The sequence below is a fragment of the Rhamphochromis longiceps genome, linkage group LG23 (genome assembly GCF_057381845.1).
Source record: "Rhamphochromis longiceps isolate RC_006_pf linkage group LG23, R_longiceps_female_GT1.1, whole genome shotgun sequence".
Classification (NCBI taxonomy): domain Eukaryota; kingdom Metazoa; phylum Chordata; class Actinopteri; order Cichliformes; family Cichlidae; genus Rhamphochromis; species Rhamphochromis longiceps.
Window position 1 is genome coordinate 34,955,504 of NC_140578.1, and position 18,393 is coordinate 34,973,896.

At 41.3% G+C, this 18,393-nt stretch overlaps 1 protein-coding gene across 5 annotated transcripts in view; it reads left to right on the top strand.

Annotated features, from left to right (window-relative positions):
• zranb3 (zinc finger, RAN-binding domain containing 3) overlaps positions 1-18,393 on the top strand; it is a 140,737-nt gene that overhangs the window by 46,770 nt on the left and 75,574 nt on the right. For all 5 annotated transcript variants that reach the window (XM_085398652.1, XM_085398653.1, XM_085398651.1 and 2 more), the window contains exon 9: positions 6,814-6,933. In XM_085398652.1, coding sequence (XP_085254778.1) covers positions 6,814-6,933 — 120 coding nt within the window. The remainder of the gene's footprint in view (positions 1-6,813; positions 6,934-18,393) is intronic.

Below are 18,393 nucleotides of genomic sequence, written 5' to 3' on the forward strand. Positions count from 1 at the left end.
TGTGCCGACTTTTCAGGCTAGCAGATGTCAATAACTTTGTCTCTAATCTGTTTCTTATCTGGCATGATGTGTTAGCTTACTTTGCTTCTATTTAAGTTTTTTGTCCTCACCTTATCCATTAAACCATCACAGCACATGCCTGCCCCACCCTGAGCCTGGTTCTCCTGGAGGTTTCTTCCTGTTAAAAGTCTGTGAAGGTTCTCAGTCATCCAGGTCATCGTAGTCAAAGGAGATTGCAAAGAAAAGTGTCTGGACTTCTTTAAGTTGCTTGAAGACGTTTCGCCTCTCTTCCGAGAAGCTTCTTCAGTTCTAAGGTCAAAGGTGAAACTGCTGGGAAGACAACGTTGGAGAAACGTGAACATTTTATTTGTACTGCATAACCTGCAGGTTCTGACAGAAATCTGCAACTATCCTTTGAAGCACCGCTCCTCTAAAACAGCAATAAGGATCATTATTAGGTTATCTACATTATTATGTAAATAACAAAATAACTTAAAGCAAAAATTGGGAAACGTGAAGTCCGAAGTCTTTATATTAAGGGCCATCAGTCAAACAATATAGTTTGTTCTGGGTCTAAACAGAGCGCGTTGTGTATGACGTCTTCTTTTGCGCAAGTCTACACGCGCTCTAGTGTGAAGCTTTGAGCGTTCACACTAGAGCGCGTTTGCCGTCGCATTTTATTTGTAGTGTGAACGAGCAGACAAAAAAATCGGATTTGATCAAAAAATCGGAATTGAGCATTAAGACCTGCAGTGTGAACGTAGCCCAAGGCATGTTGAGGAGGTCATTTAGCCATTTAAATAAGCTATGTTGGATCAAGGACACATCTAAAACCTGCAGGACACCGGCTCTTGGGGCCTGGGTTTGGACACCCCTGTGATAGGGGTTCATGTTATTGCTTCTTCTGTATTATTGTAGGGTTTTTACTGACTGTTGTTTGGTGCAGGATGAATTGAAATTGTTGATACAACAGATCTGCTACACTCAGGCCTGAGTGTAGCTTGTGAAATCAAAGTCTGTAGTTAATTCATGATTTAACAAAGGGAGGATTGCTTTTTTTCCACCTAATAAATGCATTTATTCTGGCCATCTTTGTCTAATATTACAATTTGTTTCATAATCTAAAACATTCACGTATGAAAAATGTGGAAAAACCTAAGAAAGCAGGAAGGGGGGAAATACTTAATGCACTCAGTCTTCTGTTGGTGCAAGTCTACTTCCAGCGTTTACTGTTGTGACCACTAGCCCTGCTGTAGTGGCTACAGGCTGTACAAATGTAAACTTTTCAGCACCCCTGAAAACACAACCTTGGTTTCAATATGACCACTAAGCATTCATACATTTATTTAACACTGTGGTTCGAGTTTCAGAACATAGAAGGGAAGCACACTGAATGTGATTTGAGAAAAACAGGAAAATCTGTTTTAATCAGTATCAAGAAAATGTGGTTAAATCGATCATTCTTGTTCTTGTCTGAAAGAGCTGAAAGAGCTGACAGTTTAGGAAAAGTTTAAAGACCGCTTTGACATTTAGGAAAGAGAACATTAATACTACTAACATGTCTGTCTATTCTGTATGATGCTAGACCTGGAAATAGCATCTATTGGGAGTTCATCACTGAGGTTTCATTTTTCATTTGAACAGTAATGAACAGAGATTAACAGAAAACACTAAAATAATTTAAAGTATTTGAAATTACTATCATTTTAAATATTTTACATTGTTACTGATTTCTACTGATAGAAAAACTAGCCTCAGCTGATGCTGAATTCTTTGAATAATCACGATACCAGTTTATAGGAAGTAGAACAAGACACTTTATTCCTATTGGCTGTCCCAAGCCCAGGTACATGGGAAGGTTTGTGTCAGAAATAATCTTGAAGGAAGAGTATGTGAAGAACAGGATTATGAGTTTGAAGTTGTTACATTACACGTGCCCCACAGGTTGGATGTCAGAAGAGAAATTGGAATTGTGGAGTAGGTCGGATGAAGTGGTAGAGAGTGGTCGCAGGTGGAGAGAGTGGTGATCGTAGTGGGCTTCAGTGGACATGGAGGTGAAGGGAACAGAGTTGAGATGTTTGGTAGATTTGGTGTTAAGGAGAGAAATGCAGAAAGCCAGATGTCGTGGATTTTGTGAGAGGGTCGAAGGTAATGTATAAGAGTGGAGGAAGGTGCACACAGGTGGACTACATCTTATGCAGAAGGTGCGGATTTAAAGAGATAGGAGACTGCAAGGTTGTGGCAGGTGGGAACATAGATGGGCATCATTAGATAATAGTCTGTAAGAAAGTATTCATAACCGCAAATCCCTATTTATATCTATCTATACTCTACTTCATAACCAGGTGGGATTTCATCTGTGATTTGGCTCTGAGCCCCTTCTTGTTTGCAGTGGTGGTGGACAGGGTGACAGTCGCTGTTTCTTGTCCTGCCTCCCTCCTCTCACCCCCAACAGGTTGTGGCAGGTGGCTGGCCCTCCCTGAGCCTGGTTCTACCAGAGATACTTCCTGTTTAGAAGGGAGTTTTTCCTTCCACTTTTGCCAACTACTTGCTCATCTGATTGTTGGGGTTTTCTCTGTATTATTGCTGGGTCTTTATCTTATAATATAAAGCGCCTTGAGGTGACTTGATGCTATATAAATGATTCATTTAATTAAATTAAACTGAATGAGATTGAATTGAAATCAATAACTGTTTCGATTGTTTTCCCTAGTGTAGAGTTGTCTACCTTCCCCTTATCTTTAAGGTGACTTTCCTCTGCCACACCTCATAAAAATAAGTTACTGTATGTGCAGCTGGTGGGTGGGGCTTCTGTCCTGACAATGGCCATGGTGGTGTATCTGTTCTCATTGACATCATACAGATAGATGTAAGAGTAGGAAAAAACTGCAAAACGGTATTTCTTGAACACAAGCTTGCTTCATAATTTGATACTTAGTATTTACCATTGTAACAATATGTGGCTATAACTGAAAATAGGAAAATACATTGTTGTTCACATTAACCTTCAAATATCTCACAAGCAACAAACCCAGAGCCATACATTATATCACCCAAATAGCTTAAAAATTAGCTCGATGATGTTGTTTTTTTATTAATTTTCCTATTTCAGGAAATGGTGAATTGATGGCACAGCATCATTCTCAAAGCGCTTGGCCAACCACTCAGTGAGATCTCATGGGAAAATCATTGCCATGGTAACAGAACCTAATGGTTGCCAGTGAAAGCACTTAGACAAAGTAGGGAGTTATAACTGAGGTATTATTTTGTTGCGTCCAGCCTGGCATGATTACCCCTTATATCAAAGTTACACACCGCACTAAAATAGCATCTCTGTGATGTTGTTGCTATGGAAACTCGGTCGGCTCTCTGAAGTGACTTCTTTTTTTCTTTTTAATGAGAGCAATATGGGAAGGTGGCATTTAGTCTAAGGAAGGCCGGCGGGGGAGGGGGGTCAGAGCAACTAGTGTTGAGAATCTAACATTTCCTGTTCGTCAGTGGAAGCATTTTTACACTAATATAGCTTTCAACCTCTGTTCCGCTTCTAGCCTCTTACCAAGAGAACAGGCAATTCCCTAGTCTCTTATATTTGTAGCTGAGCAAACAGTTCCACCAGATATAGTATCCCTCTCCAATCATCTGCCATGTTCGAGGGCTGGCATTCCTCTCAATTAGCCCAGCGCCCTCAGCCATGAGGAGTGTGGCCCCGAGGTTAACGAAGAGCGGAGATAACCACTGAACGCAATCATCGACACGCTACCCGCTCAGCCTGCCTCCAAGCTTGGATCTCTTTTGCGCTTGGTGTTGTTTGCTGATTGGATTTCTGCTCAGTTTAGCCTAACACTGGACCTCCTTTCATTACAAAGCCCCCACCCACACCGACCTGCTCTCCCACCTCAAAGCCGATACTGCCGGCCTAGTCTCATTTCCTCTGCTACTGGTTCACACTTTCTCTACTTCCGAGAAAGAGAGGGAAAAAAAAGAGAAAGCTTGCTTTATTCTTTTTTTGGATCATCGAGAGGGGTGGAACGGTATGATAGATTCACACATCTATGTCACTCTGACAAGCATCACGGCCCCTGCCTGCCAGTCCGCCTGGCGACGAAGCTGCCAAACGCCTTTGGGGTATTTTTGTTGCTTTACCCGCCAAGCATCTGCTCCCAATTACCCAGAGAGGACAGCTCTGATGCTGGACTTTAAAGCAAGCTAACGGGCCGCTTCAGACAGCCGAGAAGTTTGTGCACTAATTAAACTCAGCGGAAGGAAGACGGCGAAGCCGAGCCGTCAGTAATGAGGACCCCCCAGATCAGAACAGGGTCGGGCAGGCCTGGCGGAGAGATTCATTATCAGGCGCATCGGCTAATTATCAGCAAGGCGAAGCAGAGGTTCTCCCACCAGAGCATCAGGTGTGTGATGGCTGCAGAGGTTGTCAGCTTGCAGGAGGTGCGGAGATTATAGGGTGGACTTCACACCACAGAGAAAGGGCCTGTCTCCAAAAACTGTCTAGTAAGGGCTCTGTTTGACTCAACTCAAACCTCAGAATTTCTCACTAGTTGGTGCTATTCTTGGCTGCTTTATGGCCCGGGGCTCTGAAATGAGCCGAGTGCGGATGCTCAATGACACGCTCGTACAGCTCTTGCAGAAGGTAGCGGGGAGCAGGCCACAGCCATCACAGTGTGATCGCTGGGCACCAGCGCACGGTGAAATGATAGATACAGATACCTGCAGGCTACAGTTACCTCACTGTGCCGCTTCCTTTTTAGGTTGTTAGACTCACACCGTCAATCAAGGTCAAAGGCTTTAGCAGAAAACAAACAAAAGTGCATTAAACTTGGACTGTGATGTTTTTAGGGGGGGTTAAGCATTGTTACCATTTGACTTCATAAATCAGAAGCCCGACATGAAGGAGGGAAAAAAAATGTGGTTATGTGTTCACATATAAAATCTCCTAAAATATCAGCCCAGTCAAATACCTGATGATAGTTACATTATTAGGAAATAATAATGCAATAATAATAATAAAGTGCTATGGCCTCAATAAAGCTGGCGATAAAAGTTCAAACTGTCAGTTTGTAAACCCGTTAGTAGGGCTGCCACAAACGATTATTTTGATAGTCGACTAGTCACCGATTATTTTTGCGATTAGTCGACTAATCAGATGATGCACCCATTGGACATAAAACGTATTGCACCAGCATGCGTCTGCTCTTATATAACTATCATTAGCTTACAGCTTTAAGTGTTTAAGGTGCTAACTAAAAATAAAGACAAGATGATAGTTTGTTAAATTTTAATGACATTTGAAGATTGTTTCGGTGAAGTTTAATAAACTCCTTGCTATCTAAAATATAACGGGACACCAGAGTATATTCTCGAGCATCTCACACTTCTGATAATCAGCTGTCTGCTTGACGTTTATTAGCTGTGTAAAAAGTATAACTTTAATCTCAGCCAAACTCATTTACTAAGGAACAAATAAAACACTGAAAAAAGCCAAACAATAACATTTTTTAGTTATCTAAGTGACTTATATTACATGTTTAACCTGAGTAACGAAAGACCGCGGGGGGTTTGAAACTGATTTGCTGGGAGTTCAGTGTTCTCATCGGCTCTAGTGAGCCTTGAACCCCGGCTAGCTATCGAGCTAGTGGGTAACAGATGTCTCCGAAAACGTCAGAGCGCTTTTGAAAATATGTGATGTCTTGATAAACTGAGCAGATATTTGAGGTTTACACAGCTACATTCTTGTCTGAAAATATGTTAAAAGTTTATTTTGTGACCCAGAAAGAATAATAAGAGTAATATTAAAACTAACTAGCTGCCGCCATTGTTGGAAACTGGAATTGGCTGGGCCACGCTATGAATTCTGGGATAGGTTGGGCCACGAAGGATACACCCGACCCATCCTTCAAATCTCGGGAAATGAAGGGCGCTTTTGTCGGCCGCATTTGTCGGAGTCTTCTAATTTGGACAGGCTTCGTCGTGTCGCTGTAACGTAATTGGCCTACAAATGTGGGCACAGGAGGATGCGGTTCCTGAATTTGGACACAGGTACAATACCGGACACTGCTTCTTCTTCTTCGGGGTTTAACGGCAGCTGGCATCCTTGTACATGCAGTGCTGCCATCTTCTGTTTCAGTCCATTATTACACTCTTAAATCCTACTACTTATTCCTGCGTCTTTTGGGATCTTGCAAAGCTTCAAACGACGCATCGACTATTAAATCAGTCGTCGACAATTTTGATAGTCGACGTAATCGCGACTAGTCGACTAATCATGGCAGCCCTAACTGTTAATATTGCTGCTTCTTCATCTGACTTTGTGTAAATGACACCATTAATATCTGCACATAGTGTATGATATATATACCAGTGATAGGCCAATATCAGCTGGTGAGATCAGTTTTGGCAATATGTGACATAAAAGGTCTTTATTTTATTATTTTTTTGTAAATCCTGTTCATGTATGAAAAGGTGAGTTTTGCTTGTTTGTTATTGTCACCGAAATTAAAAAACAGAAATTCCAAAAACACACCAAGCATAAGCCAAGTTGTGAGTTATTGATTTGACTCTTGGTATCTCCGAGCTGACAAATGCGCCCCAGTCGCTCTGTGTGCACTTTCCTTTTAAAGTCTGGATCCCTGGCATTCAATAGAGAATCGATCACACGGAAAGGATGCCGCGGTGATTAATTGACTTCTTCACTGATCTCGCCGCTTCCTCTGTGTGTGGTCGACTGGTGAAGTGATGGATTCAGTAGCTCTCTTTCATCTGTGTCTATTTTTGTGTGTGTGTGTGTGTGTGTGTGGCCAGGCGGGAGCTGTGAAGGACTACATTAAGATGATGCTGGAGGCAGAGCAGCTGAAGTTCCTGGTGTTCGCCCACCACCTCACCATGCTGCAGGCCTGCACCGAGGCCGTCATCGAGGCCAAGGTAACCTCGGGCACTCTGCGGGCAACTGGAGCTTCTAAAATGTGTTAAAGCGGCAGTAAGCAACGGCTGTGGTGGTGCCTGTAGGATGTGTAGCAACACTGGCGAGAGGTGTGTGAATTATTTGAAATTCTAAAAGCTGCTAGCTCAGGTTCAAGTATAATTAATTTTGTAGTATGCTGCTGCTTCTCCTGGAAATCTCCATACAGAACAGTCTGTTCCATATCTCACACGCTAGCTCCAAACTCAGTGACCCACTCAGGCCTCCACTCAAACTCCCCAGCTGTACTTTAATATTCCCCAGGAAGCAGTATGCACCTCACATACTATTGGGTATATACTCAGCGCAGTCAGGAGTATATTAGCATGTAGTTTCTGACACAGCCTGTGCAGCATGCCCATATTAACATCCTACAATGTAACATATATATATATATTAGGGGTGCAACGATATTCGTATCGATATTGAACCGTTCGATACAGTGCTTTCGGTTCGGTACGCATATGTATCGAACAATACAAAATTTGTAATTTATTTTATCAACTTTCCTTCTGACGATGCTGTCTGTGTTGAGCGCTCAGTGAATCTGCGTTCGACTACTCCGCCTAGGGTCGACAGCGCAGCCTAGGCGGAGTAGTCGAACGCGGATCCACTGAGCGCTCAACACAGACAGCATCGTCAGAAGGAAGAGCGCAGGGCAAGCTAGCGAGACAGAAGTTAAGCTCTCCTTGCAAGATCCCCCTCCCCCACCCTCATTCAGGTTTGGAATTATTTTGGTTTTCATGTGACGTATGACCCTGAAGGTAAGCGAGTCATGGACTACAGTAAAACAGTATGTTGGATGTGCCATGCAATGCTCAATTACATGGGTGGGAACTAGTGTGTTAGCGCAGTTAGCTCGTTAACGTGTTGGCCGTCTAGCCCCATGCACGGGGCGATCGGCGGTAGCTCGTTAACGGAGATTTGCCGTGTTGTGGCGTTAAGGTCATTTCAACGAGATTAACCTGAAAGCACTAGTGGGAACACAACGAATATGACTGCACATTTACGCCGACATCATCCTAGTGCAAAGACAAGTGGAAGCAGAAAAAAAACAAGCAAGCATGCTACTAACTTTAGCCGAGTCATTTAGACAGCTGTTTAATATGCTGCTGAGAATATAGCCCAGAAGAAGCGGATAGTATAGCTTTTATTTTGGAAAGAGACATTTCTCTGTAATAAACTCTCTTTTCCAAAGATGAGTGATTCCTCAATCAGATACAGGGCTCGCAATATCGCTAGCCCAACGTCCCGGGGCTAGCGATTTTTTCAGTCGGGCTACCAAAATCTATCTCTGCCCTGCCCGTCGGGCTGTTGTAGGAAGGAAAAATATATGTCAATGCTTTTGCATTCTTTCGGAAATGTAGCTGGGTTATTATGTCATTGGCATCGGTGAGCCACTGTCAATATGTGACATATTGAAATCGCGTTTGAATTTGCGCTTGTTTTTTTGCTTTCACTTTGCAATCGTGCGAACTGTGTATAGAGAGCGACAGCACTGATCTGTGAGTGATGAAAATTTGTGCACCAATTCCTCTGACATCGTCTTATTAATTGTTAGCTTACTATGCAAACATGACAAGTGAAATCTCCCGCAGCAAGCTTAAACATGTGAGAGGTTGATCGCGCAGAGAATCGCTGAGCTTATATGAGTGCGTGTGTAAAAGCAGCAGGATTTATATTTGACTATGATGACCTGGATGACTGAGAACCTTCACAGACAGATATATATTTTAGTTCTGCTGAGCCAAATAAGGACAGGTCAGGGTGAAGAAGTGACAGCCAAAGAAAAGCTTACCACAAAACGGAAAAGTTATGACAAATCAGACTATAAGGCAAAAAGAAAGTGCAGCTTTATGGTTTCATGGACAAAAGAATTTCTGTGGCTGCAATATGATGAGCTAAATAACCAGGGCTGCACATAAGTGGTCCGCAGGTGCGCATTCGCTGTCAAAATAAAAAACACGCACAAGGGTTAGGGTTAAATTTAAAAACTGTACTTTTGAGTTAAAATATATATTTATAATTTTAATAAATGACAAATTAAAAAGGCATGAACATTTTTTTGTATCGAAAAAATATCGAACCGTGACACCAAAGTATCGAACCGAACCGAACTGTGAATTTTGTGTATCGTTGCACCCCTAATATATATATATATATATATATATATATATATATATATATATATATATATATATGTGTGTGTGTGTATGTATATATATATATATATGTGTGTGTGTGTATGTATATATACACATACATATATATACACATATATATGTGTATATGTATGTGTATATGTGTATATATATATATATATATGTATATGTATATATATGTATATATATGTATATATATGTATGTATGTATGTATATATGGCCCATTGTACCCAAGCAAGCACCTCCCAGCTCCCCACATCCTCACCACACACATATACACACACACGTGAAAATTAGTAACATACAGCAATGAATTCTTAATATCAATAGCATCGTTCCAGCACCATGGACAGCCACTAAAGCCAGAGGTTGGGGACACAGGCACATTTATTTAGGTTATGCTACCAACTCAGACAGTCTTCAAGTCAGCCAAAATGCAGCAGTCATTTCCAGTAGACCAGCTTCTACATAGATTCCACACATATTACAGTATGAGTGGTAATATAAAAGTGGTAACAGTGTTTCAATCCTTCACAAAAACATGAACACAAACTACTCACTCTTTGAGGAGAGCTTTGCTCACATCCCGACAGCACGCTCATCCTGCTCTTTTTCCCCTTCCTCTTTTGAGCACCTTTTTTTTTTTTTTTTTTTTTAAAGGTGCGTTGGCAGGTTGGCAGGTTGGCACCTATTTTCCATAAATGATAGAGAGAAGGATCAGGAAGTACAGCTGACATATTTCCTCATATGCCCCCCTACCATCAACACTTATCAGGAAAAAAAAGAACCTGTATTTAATCAACTGGCTCTAAAATGATCATTTACATCTGAAATTAAGTTCAAAAGGAAAATGTATGTACATATAGTTAGGCTTTGGTTCACAAGCTAGAACCATGACTTAAACATATAGTGGGTTGTTTTTATAATCTGTCCATCTTTAAATGCAGTGACCAGACAGATGCCATGTAATTTGACTATTCCATAATGCCCTGAGACACTGGCCCTGCATATTTCTCTTCTTTTATAGCTCAGGAATAAAGAGGTTCTCAAATTCCAGGTAACTGAATCACTGAATTAAAGGAATGGGCTTAAACTGAAAACTAACAGGTAGCTTGTGGAGCCGCTACATTTTCTGTGTTCTGTGTAAAGCCTTTACACACCGGACGAGTAAAATTTTTACCAATACTTCATACATTAAAATATTTTTCAGACTAATCCTTAATGCAGCCATTCACACCAACCGCGTATTTTCGCAGGACAAAATTTGGGCGTTTATTTTGTCAGATCAAAGTTTGATTTTATTTTTGGATGTGGATACATAATCTGGGCAATCAGACCACTACATTTGGCAGAAAGTCCGCTCATAGCTCAAAACGCACACCGGCACTAAATTTACAATGATATGGAAATCAGACCCACAGCAAGACTCAGGGTCAGCTGGCTCTCTAAAATGATTTCTCTGCCTCCTCAGATGTGTTCCCAATCAGAGTTCAAATTGTCTCACCGACATCCCAAAATATGTACGAAAGCAGTCATGATCAGTCGTGACCTGGATCAAACCATGAAATTCACCTTGCTTCTGACTTCACCTGAAAAACTGGGTGAACCCAGAACCCAGAAAATCCAGTATCGTGAGCAGCTCTGGGTTTTTTAGGACATGTTTTTTTGCAAAATCGCAGTGCTTGTGGTGTATATACACCTTAGATGACAAATTTACATCCAAAAAATTCTGAATTGAATGTTGTATTTTTGCAATACGCTCGCTGTTTAAAGCCTTTTCGAATATGCTGACCTGAAGTGATGAGGTCAGCATATGTCAAAGGAATCCCTGTTAGCTGTTTGTCTTCAGACTTTCTAAAATGCTTCAAACAGTTTTTTTCCATCTTTGAACTGTATGATGTCAGAAAGGGGCTCTAGGGACAGAAGCCCCACCCACCTGCTGTTTAAACATTCTGTTTGTGACAAGGAGCCAGTAAAAAGAAAGCAGCTACAGATCCACTGTAAGAACAATGAGGATTATTTTGAACTGTTATTCATACAAAGCTGCTCTAGTGGAGTCCAAGAATAAGAGAGGGTCTGGAAATCAGGATCATGGGTCCGAAACAGCAGGTTCTGTGTATAAGTGTCTTTAACAGTAACTGATAGATTACATTTCATGTTCTACTAGCAGGCTTCTTTCTGCATTGCTGTCTGTGCATTATTACAGCCAAACCAGGAAAACGTATATCAGTAAAATCCAGCTTTCAGCCTAACGTCACAACCTTTCTGCAATACTTTTTCTGTCAGCCACTACCACTCAGTCAGGAAGGTTTCTGTTTGCTGAGGCTTTCTGCTCCTAAAAGCTTCAATCTGGTTGCTCTGAGTAGTTTAAAACAAGCTTGAATTTCTGTGATTTTAGCACATGAGCCACTCTGCAAAAGTGAAAGCACCGTTTTTATATTCTTGATATTTCATTTTGGCACAAATGCTTATTCCTGTCATTTCCATTCAAGATTTTGACTTTTTTTTCCGGCTGCAGACACCTCACTTGCTTATTAACCCTTTAAAGTCGGTCAGAGCGGGCATGCTCCGTTTTGCGTAACTATTTTTAAATCCCGGTAACACTGCAACCACGTAAGCTAGCGCAATAATTCTTTTTGCATATGAAACCAGAGGAGTTGTACTTACATCTTATGCCATCAGCTTGTCCTAGGTCACAGTTTCATTCCACATATAGCTTTGCAAAAATTGCATAAAAAGCACTTGCAGCAACAAAAACATAATATTCCAGAAACACGCTTTGCCGATCCGATCAGCTGTTTGTAACACTTCCTACGTCCATCAGCGCGAACTATCGCATGTCCGCCATGTCCTGCCCAAAACCAGAAGTGACGTCATTTTGCAGAAATGTAGTTTTTCACCATCAGGGCCTTATGAGCCTATACTGGTGTTTTTAAAAGTTATGTTTGACTTTATGACTTTCTGTGTCGTTTCTTGGATGCTTAGGACTCATATTGCACTGCTGGAAATAGTTTATTTTGATGAATATGCTGCTTTTTTGCAAATTTGCGTTGTAAGATTTATTTTCGTTTTTCCTGCAGTGTATAATAATTGGTGTATTTCAAAAATAAAACTATGAAGACGCTTAAAATAAATTTTCTGTGGTGGGAAACTATTTTGTGCAACTTTTTTGTATTTACAGTTTTGAGGGATAAGCCTCTTAAATTTCTCTAACTAGAAATACATGTTAAAAAAACAAAAACGATTTTACATTTTTTTTGTAGTTTATTGCACCTTTTTGCAATTTATGTAATTACTATGCACTTAATGCATTCATATTATTAGAATTTGGGCTATAATGGTTGTATTGATGTATATCAACTTGAAATGATCCCAAAAATGGCACTACAGCATGTAAAAATATAATATAAGCTCTGGCACACTTGGTTCTATGTCTTAAATCTATGTAGTCTTAAAGGGTTAAGTGTAACGTGAAAGTACTAAATGTGTAGATTGTATTCATATTTCACTTCCACTTCCTGGCTTACCAGAGGTAATTGGCCCCATGCTTAAGTTTTATTCCTTCATCCATAGTCCCGCTGTGTTTAGAAGTCAAATCCTTCTCATGGCTGTGATTATACCTTCGACAGGGTACTAAGCTCTGAGCTGTGCCAGTTGGGCTTTTACTTACAGTAGATGTTAGTCGTGAATTATATGAATCTGCATCTTATCAGGTACGTTTAGCCGCATCGTTTGGATGATTAACAAATTAGTTTATACACTGAGACGCTTCGAGCCATCCACATTCTTGAGGGAAACTCTTCTTTTGCTTTCATAGTAAGTAAACTTTACTTCCACAACTTCTTCTCAAGTCATTACAAGCAAACGATATCTCAACCTGTGAAAGAGTTCAAATGTGTGTTTGCGGATGTGCGCTCGCGCGTGCGTGTGTGTGTCACTGAGGTCGGGGAGGTGTCGGCTGAATGTAATGTAGCGGTGCAACGTGTGATAGCACATTCCTCCTTGAGACGCTCACTCCGTGGTGCATTCGCACTCACTAATTAACAGAAATGAGCTAAAAAAGGAACGACAAGCAACGCACTGTGATGAGAAGCTTGGCAGGGACAAGCGACTGTGCTCCAATTACAGTGTTGTCACTGTTTTTTCTGCTCCGCACGCTCTCATTCTTCACCTGGTGTCAAACTGGTTGGAAGTTTTTATCATCAATGGTTTTTTTTTTCCCCCACCAGCTAATAAACAACTCAGTTTTACGGCCTTGAGATATTGTTTATTCCTGCTAAGTCTCCGTGAGCACATTTATTTGACCTTTATTTTTCCAGGAAAAGTCAAACAGACCTGTGTGTTCTTCCTCAGCGCGGTTCTCCTTCATATTCATGCAGTTACAGCTACATTCACACGCGGGAGCGCCACAGTGCGAACACGCTATCCTACTGTCGGCCACCGCGCAGCTCCGCGGGACAAATGGCCCCAAATCAAAAGAGTGAGGTCACCGCAGCACATCAGCGGCGCGGTGAAGGTCGAGTTCAGGTTTAATAAACATGGCAGCCGCCCGTTCCCTTTGTTTGGTGTTTCATTATGCTATCAAATATTGTGTTATTAGCGGCGTTCTCATTTTATTTAAATCATTGCAGCTCCCCTGCTGATGTCTTTGATGGTGTATCCATTCACATTTCTCTTATTGAAATGTCTGCAGGAACCTAGAATACAGGTTAATGAAGTGCTACACTCCTTTAATGTTCCAGCACCAATCTGCACCACCTTTTTACAGACAGACAATACCATTCCTCTCAGTTTGAAGCTTTATTTCTCTTCAACAACCACACACCACATATCTCGTCCTGTTTTTGGCCCGATTCTTTTGCTAAAGAATAGAGGTACGAGTGCTGGATAATAAGCATAGACTATGTACAAAAGCTGATTGTTGCCAACATGTTGGCATCCATTGGTGTTTGTTCTGCTGATTTAAAGCCTTTAGTTTTGCGTTTTGGCTGTCACCATCCCGTTAGCTTTGAAACAAGTTTCAAATGGGTGCTAATTGTGACTTCCAAAAAGCAGGCTTACATGATTAAGCCCGATCGCTAAATGATTTTTAAAGAAATACTGATGTTATGATACCTCTTTGATATTCATTTCTTTCACACACACAAAACATAAAGAGGTCTTCCTAACTGTTCTTATGTATAGTATTTACTCATTTATGCTCAAACCTGTGCCGAGTCTCCACTGGTGGACGAACTAAGCCTTGTTTTCTAACCCCTGTTTTGGTACCGTTCTCTGAAAAGGCTCATTTTTCAGGTACAGTTGGTCATTTTAACTTGTGACTCTTTTTGGGGTTGACTCTTTTTCTGAGCCTGCTTAAACTGGACTTTTGAAGAATTGCAGTACTTTCAAACTGGCTTTATTTTTCAGCTTAAATTGCTGCTGGAGATTAACACAGATTTACCAGCTCTTGCTCTAGTCAACAGACTGGCTTTAACCTTGGTCAGATATGACCAGTAGGGGCGGGTTTTAATAATCGATTCATCGATTAAAATCGATTCTGGCTTGGATAACGTGATATCGATTCATTAAAATCTTGAATCGATTTTTTTATATAAATGTATTTTGTCCAAAATTCCAGAATCTCAGGTGAAACGTCACAAACTTTTGACAACCACCAAACATTTAAAATGGTAAATGAGAGCAGGAACACGGCTTCTGAACAAAGACGTAAACACAAAGCACTACCCGCAGATCAGAATCAGTGAGATGTCGCCTTTCTCACCCGACGGCACGGACACGGTCGGGGCTGAAAGCCAACAGCTCGCTGATTCTGATGTTTCGGCGGGTCCGCGCTTTGTGTTTACGCCCTTTTTGCGCTGATTCGAAAGCTGTTAGTTTTATCTCTCTCCAAACAATATTGACCGAACCAGCAGCAAAAGAAGATCCAAACTAAGCTTCACATAAACATCGTCATGGACTCCCTCTGACTTTTGCTGTTTTGCTTCTACCACGATAAAATCACACTTCGACAAAAACGGGAGGTATTTGGTTGTTGTAGGCACCATGTACAATGTACCCGTCCTCTTAGTCAATGTGTATGCGCCAAATTTTGATAATCCAGGTTTTACAGATGCACTTTTGAGTAGTCTCCCTTCCCTTGATACTCATCTTTTGATATTGGGTGGTGACCTAAACTGTGTTATTGATCCTGCCTTAGATCGTTCGAATCCTCGGACCCTGACCCAATCCTCTATGTCCAAGTCTATTTCTGAGTTTATGTCTCAGAATGGTTTTGTAGATCCCTGGAGGTTTTCTAACCCTACTGCCAGAGCGTACTCTTTCTTTTCTCAGGTACATCAGTCCTTTTCGCGGATTGATTATTTTTTTGTGGACGGTTCCCTTATTCCAAAAGTACTGTCATCTACATATCATCCTATTGTCATTTCCGATCACGCACCACTTAGCGTTGACATCAAGCTCATAGCCCAGTCCTCTTTTTCCTCACCCTGGAGATTTAACTCTTTGTTGCTTTCGGATGAGGGGTTTGTTACCTTTATCAAATCCGCAATTGATGAATTTATGGCGTTTAACGACAGCAATACTGTTACGAGGTCATTGCTTTGGGAATCTCTTAAGGCATATGTGCGTGGGCAAATAATTTCTTTCTCTGCCCATTCCACTAAAAGCCACAAAGCCAAACTTCAAACTTTGACTACACAAATTTGTGACATAGATAGACAGGTTGTTGACAGTCCCACTCCCGATTTGCATAAAAGACGACTTGACTTGCAGACTGAATTTGATTTACTTTCTACGGCAGATGCTGAACGTCTTTTACTTCGTGCGCGTGCGACTTATTATGAATATGGTGATAAGCCCAGAAGGCTTTTGGCCCATCAGTTAAAACGTCAGGCCTCGTCTCGATTAATTTCCCAGATTAAAGATGCGGCAGGCAACTCGGTCTCTGATTCAAAGGAAGTAAACGAGGTGTTTAAGACGTACTATTCCTCCCTATATGAATCTGAATCTGCTGCTGACGCCTCAGAGATGGATTCTTTTTTTAACGGTCTTACAATGCCCACTGTCGATCCTGTTATAGCTGAACAATTAGATGCCCCTCTTAGGCTGGATGAAATTGTGCATGCAATCAAGACCATGCACAATGGTAAGGCACCAGGACCTGACGGGTTTTCAGTTGAATTTTTAAAAACTTTTATAGACAAGTTAGCCCCACTACTTCTTTCAGTGTATAATGAATCTTTTGAACGTGGTCTATTGCCCCCTACATTGTCTCAAGCACTAATTACTGTTCTCTTAAAGAAGGGTAAGGATCCTACGTCTTGCACCTCGTATAGGCCTATTTCACTGCTGAATGTTGATGTTAAAGTCTTGGCTAAAATCTTAGCAATTCGCCTTGAAAAGGTTCTTCCTACTATTATTTCAGATGAACAGAATGGCTTTATTAAAGGCCGCCAGCTGTTCTTTAATGTCCGCACGCTTTTGAATGTCATTCTTTCCCAACACTCAACCACTAATCCAGAAGTAGTTATCTCACTTGATGCTGAGAAAGCTTTCGATCGTGTAGAGTGGAGCTTTCTCTTTGCGGTCTTGCAAAGATTTGGTTTCAAGGACAGATTCATTTCATGGATTCGACTGTTGTACAGGGCACCCCAAGCCAGTGTCTATACAAATGGTGTTTCCTCTGGCTACTTCTCATTGTCATGTGGGACGAGACAGGGTTGCCCCCTGTCCCCCCTACTTTTTGCTATTGTAATTGAACCCCTATCTGTAGCTTTGAAGGCCCTTCCTCATTTTCGTGGTATTTCCCGGTCAGGCCTTGACGTAAAATTGTCTTTATATGCAGATGACCTGCTTCTATATGTTTCTGATCCCTTATCTAGCATACCATCGATTGTGTCTCTACTAAACAAGTCCGGCTCTCTGTCAGGTTACAAAATAAATCTTCTTAAAAGTGAATGTTTCCCCATAAATTCTTTAAGTCTTACACTTAAACAATCTGACATTCCTTTTAGACTTAGCCCTGCTGGCTTTAAATATTTGGGAGTTAACATGACTCGTACTTTGTCTTCTCTATACTCTTCCAATTTCTCCCCTTTAATGACTCAAATTCAATCAGATTTTCAGAGATGGAAATCGCTACCTTTGTCCCTAATTGGTCGGATCAATGCTGTAAAGATGAACATTTTGCCTCGATTGTTATTTCTGTTTCAGAGTATTCCTATATTTTTACCTAAAGCTTTTTTCAAAAAGTTAGACCAGCTAGTTACATCGTTTTTGTGGGGAGGGAAACACCCCAGGGTGAGGAAATCATTATTACAGAGACTGACATTTGATGGTGGTCTTGCCTTGCCTAACTTTTTATTTTACTATTGGTCCTCTCATGTTCACAAATTGACCCATTGGCTTGAATCTCAAGACCTGCTGTGGTGCAAACTGGAACGCCTGTCGTGCACTTCCTCATCCTTAGAAGCTTTATTATTCTCTCCACTACCACTTAAGCCTTCTCATTTCACCCAAAATCCCGTGGTACAGTCTAGTCTAAGGGTCTGGTCACAATTCAGGAGTCATTTTAAGTACATCTCTGCGTCAGTACACATGCCCATCACGCAGAACCATCTGTTTACTCCTGGCCTCATTGATGGTACCTATGTACAGTGGAAGCGTCATGGTATTAATACATTTAAGGATCTCTATAAAGATGGCACTTTCTTAACTTTTTTAGACCTGTGTTCAGAAACAAATCTTCCGGCTACCAATCTATTCCGTTATTTTCAGGCACGGCATTGCACTTCTGCTCTCTTCCCCTCCTACCCTCTTCTCCCAAATGTCCAACCATGGGAGGAATTCTTATCCCTTAAACCCAATAAGAAGTCAATTATATCTTTAATATATAAACAACTTATGGATTTAAATGTCCATTCCGTTGCTAAAATTAGGGGGGCTTGGGAGCAGGAGTTAGGAATAATTTTTTCGGATCAGCAATGGGAGAAAGCAGTATCCAATGTCCGTTATAGTACGTCCTGTGCCAGGTTACAACTCATCCAGTTCAAGGTGTTGTACAGGGTTTACTATTCAAAGTCTCGTCTGTCTGAGATTTACCCACAAGTGATGGATCAGTGTGAGAGATGTCATGCCACCCCATGTGACCTAGGCCATATGTTCTTTCTGTGCCCAAGACTCCATGGCTTCTGGAGTCAGTATTCAGTTATTCTTTCCAAAGCTCTTGGGACCCAAATCTGCATGGACCCTTTTCTAGC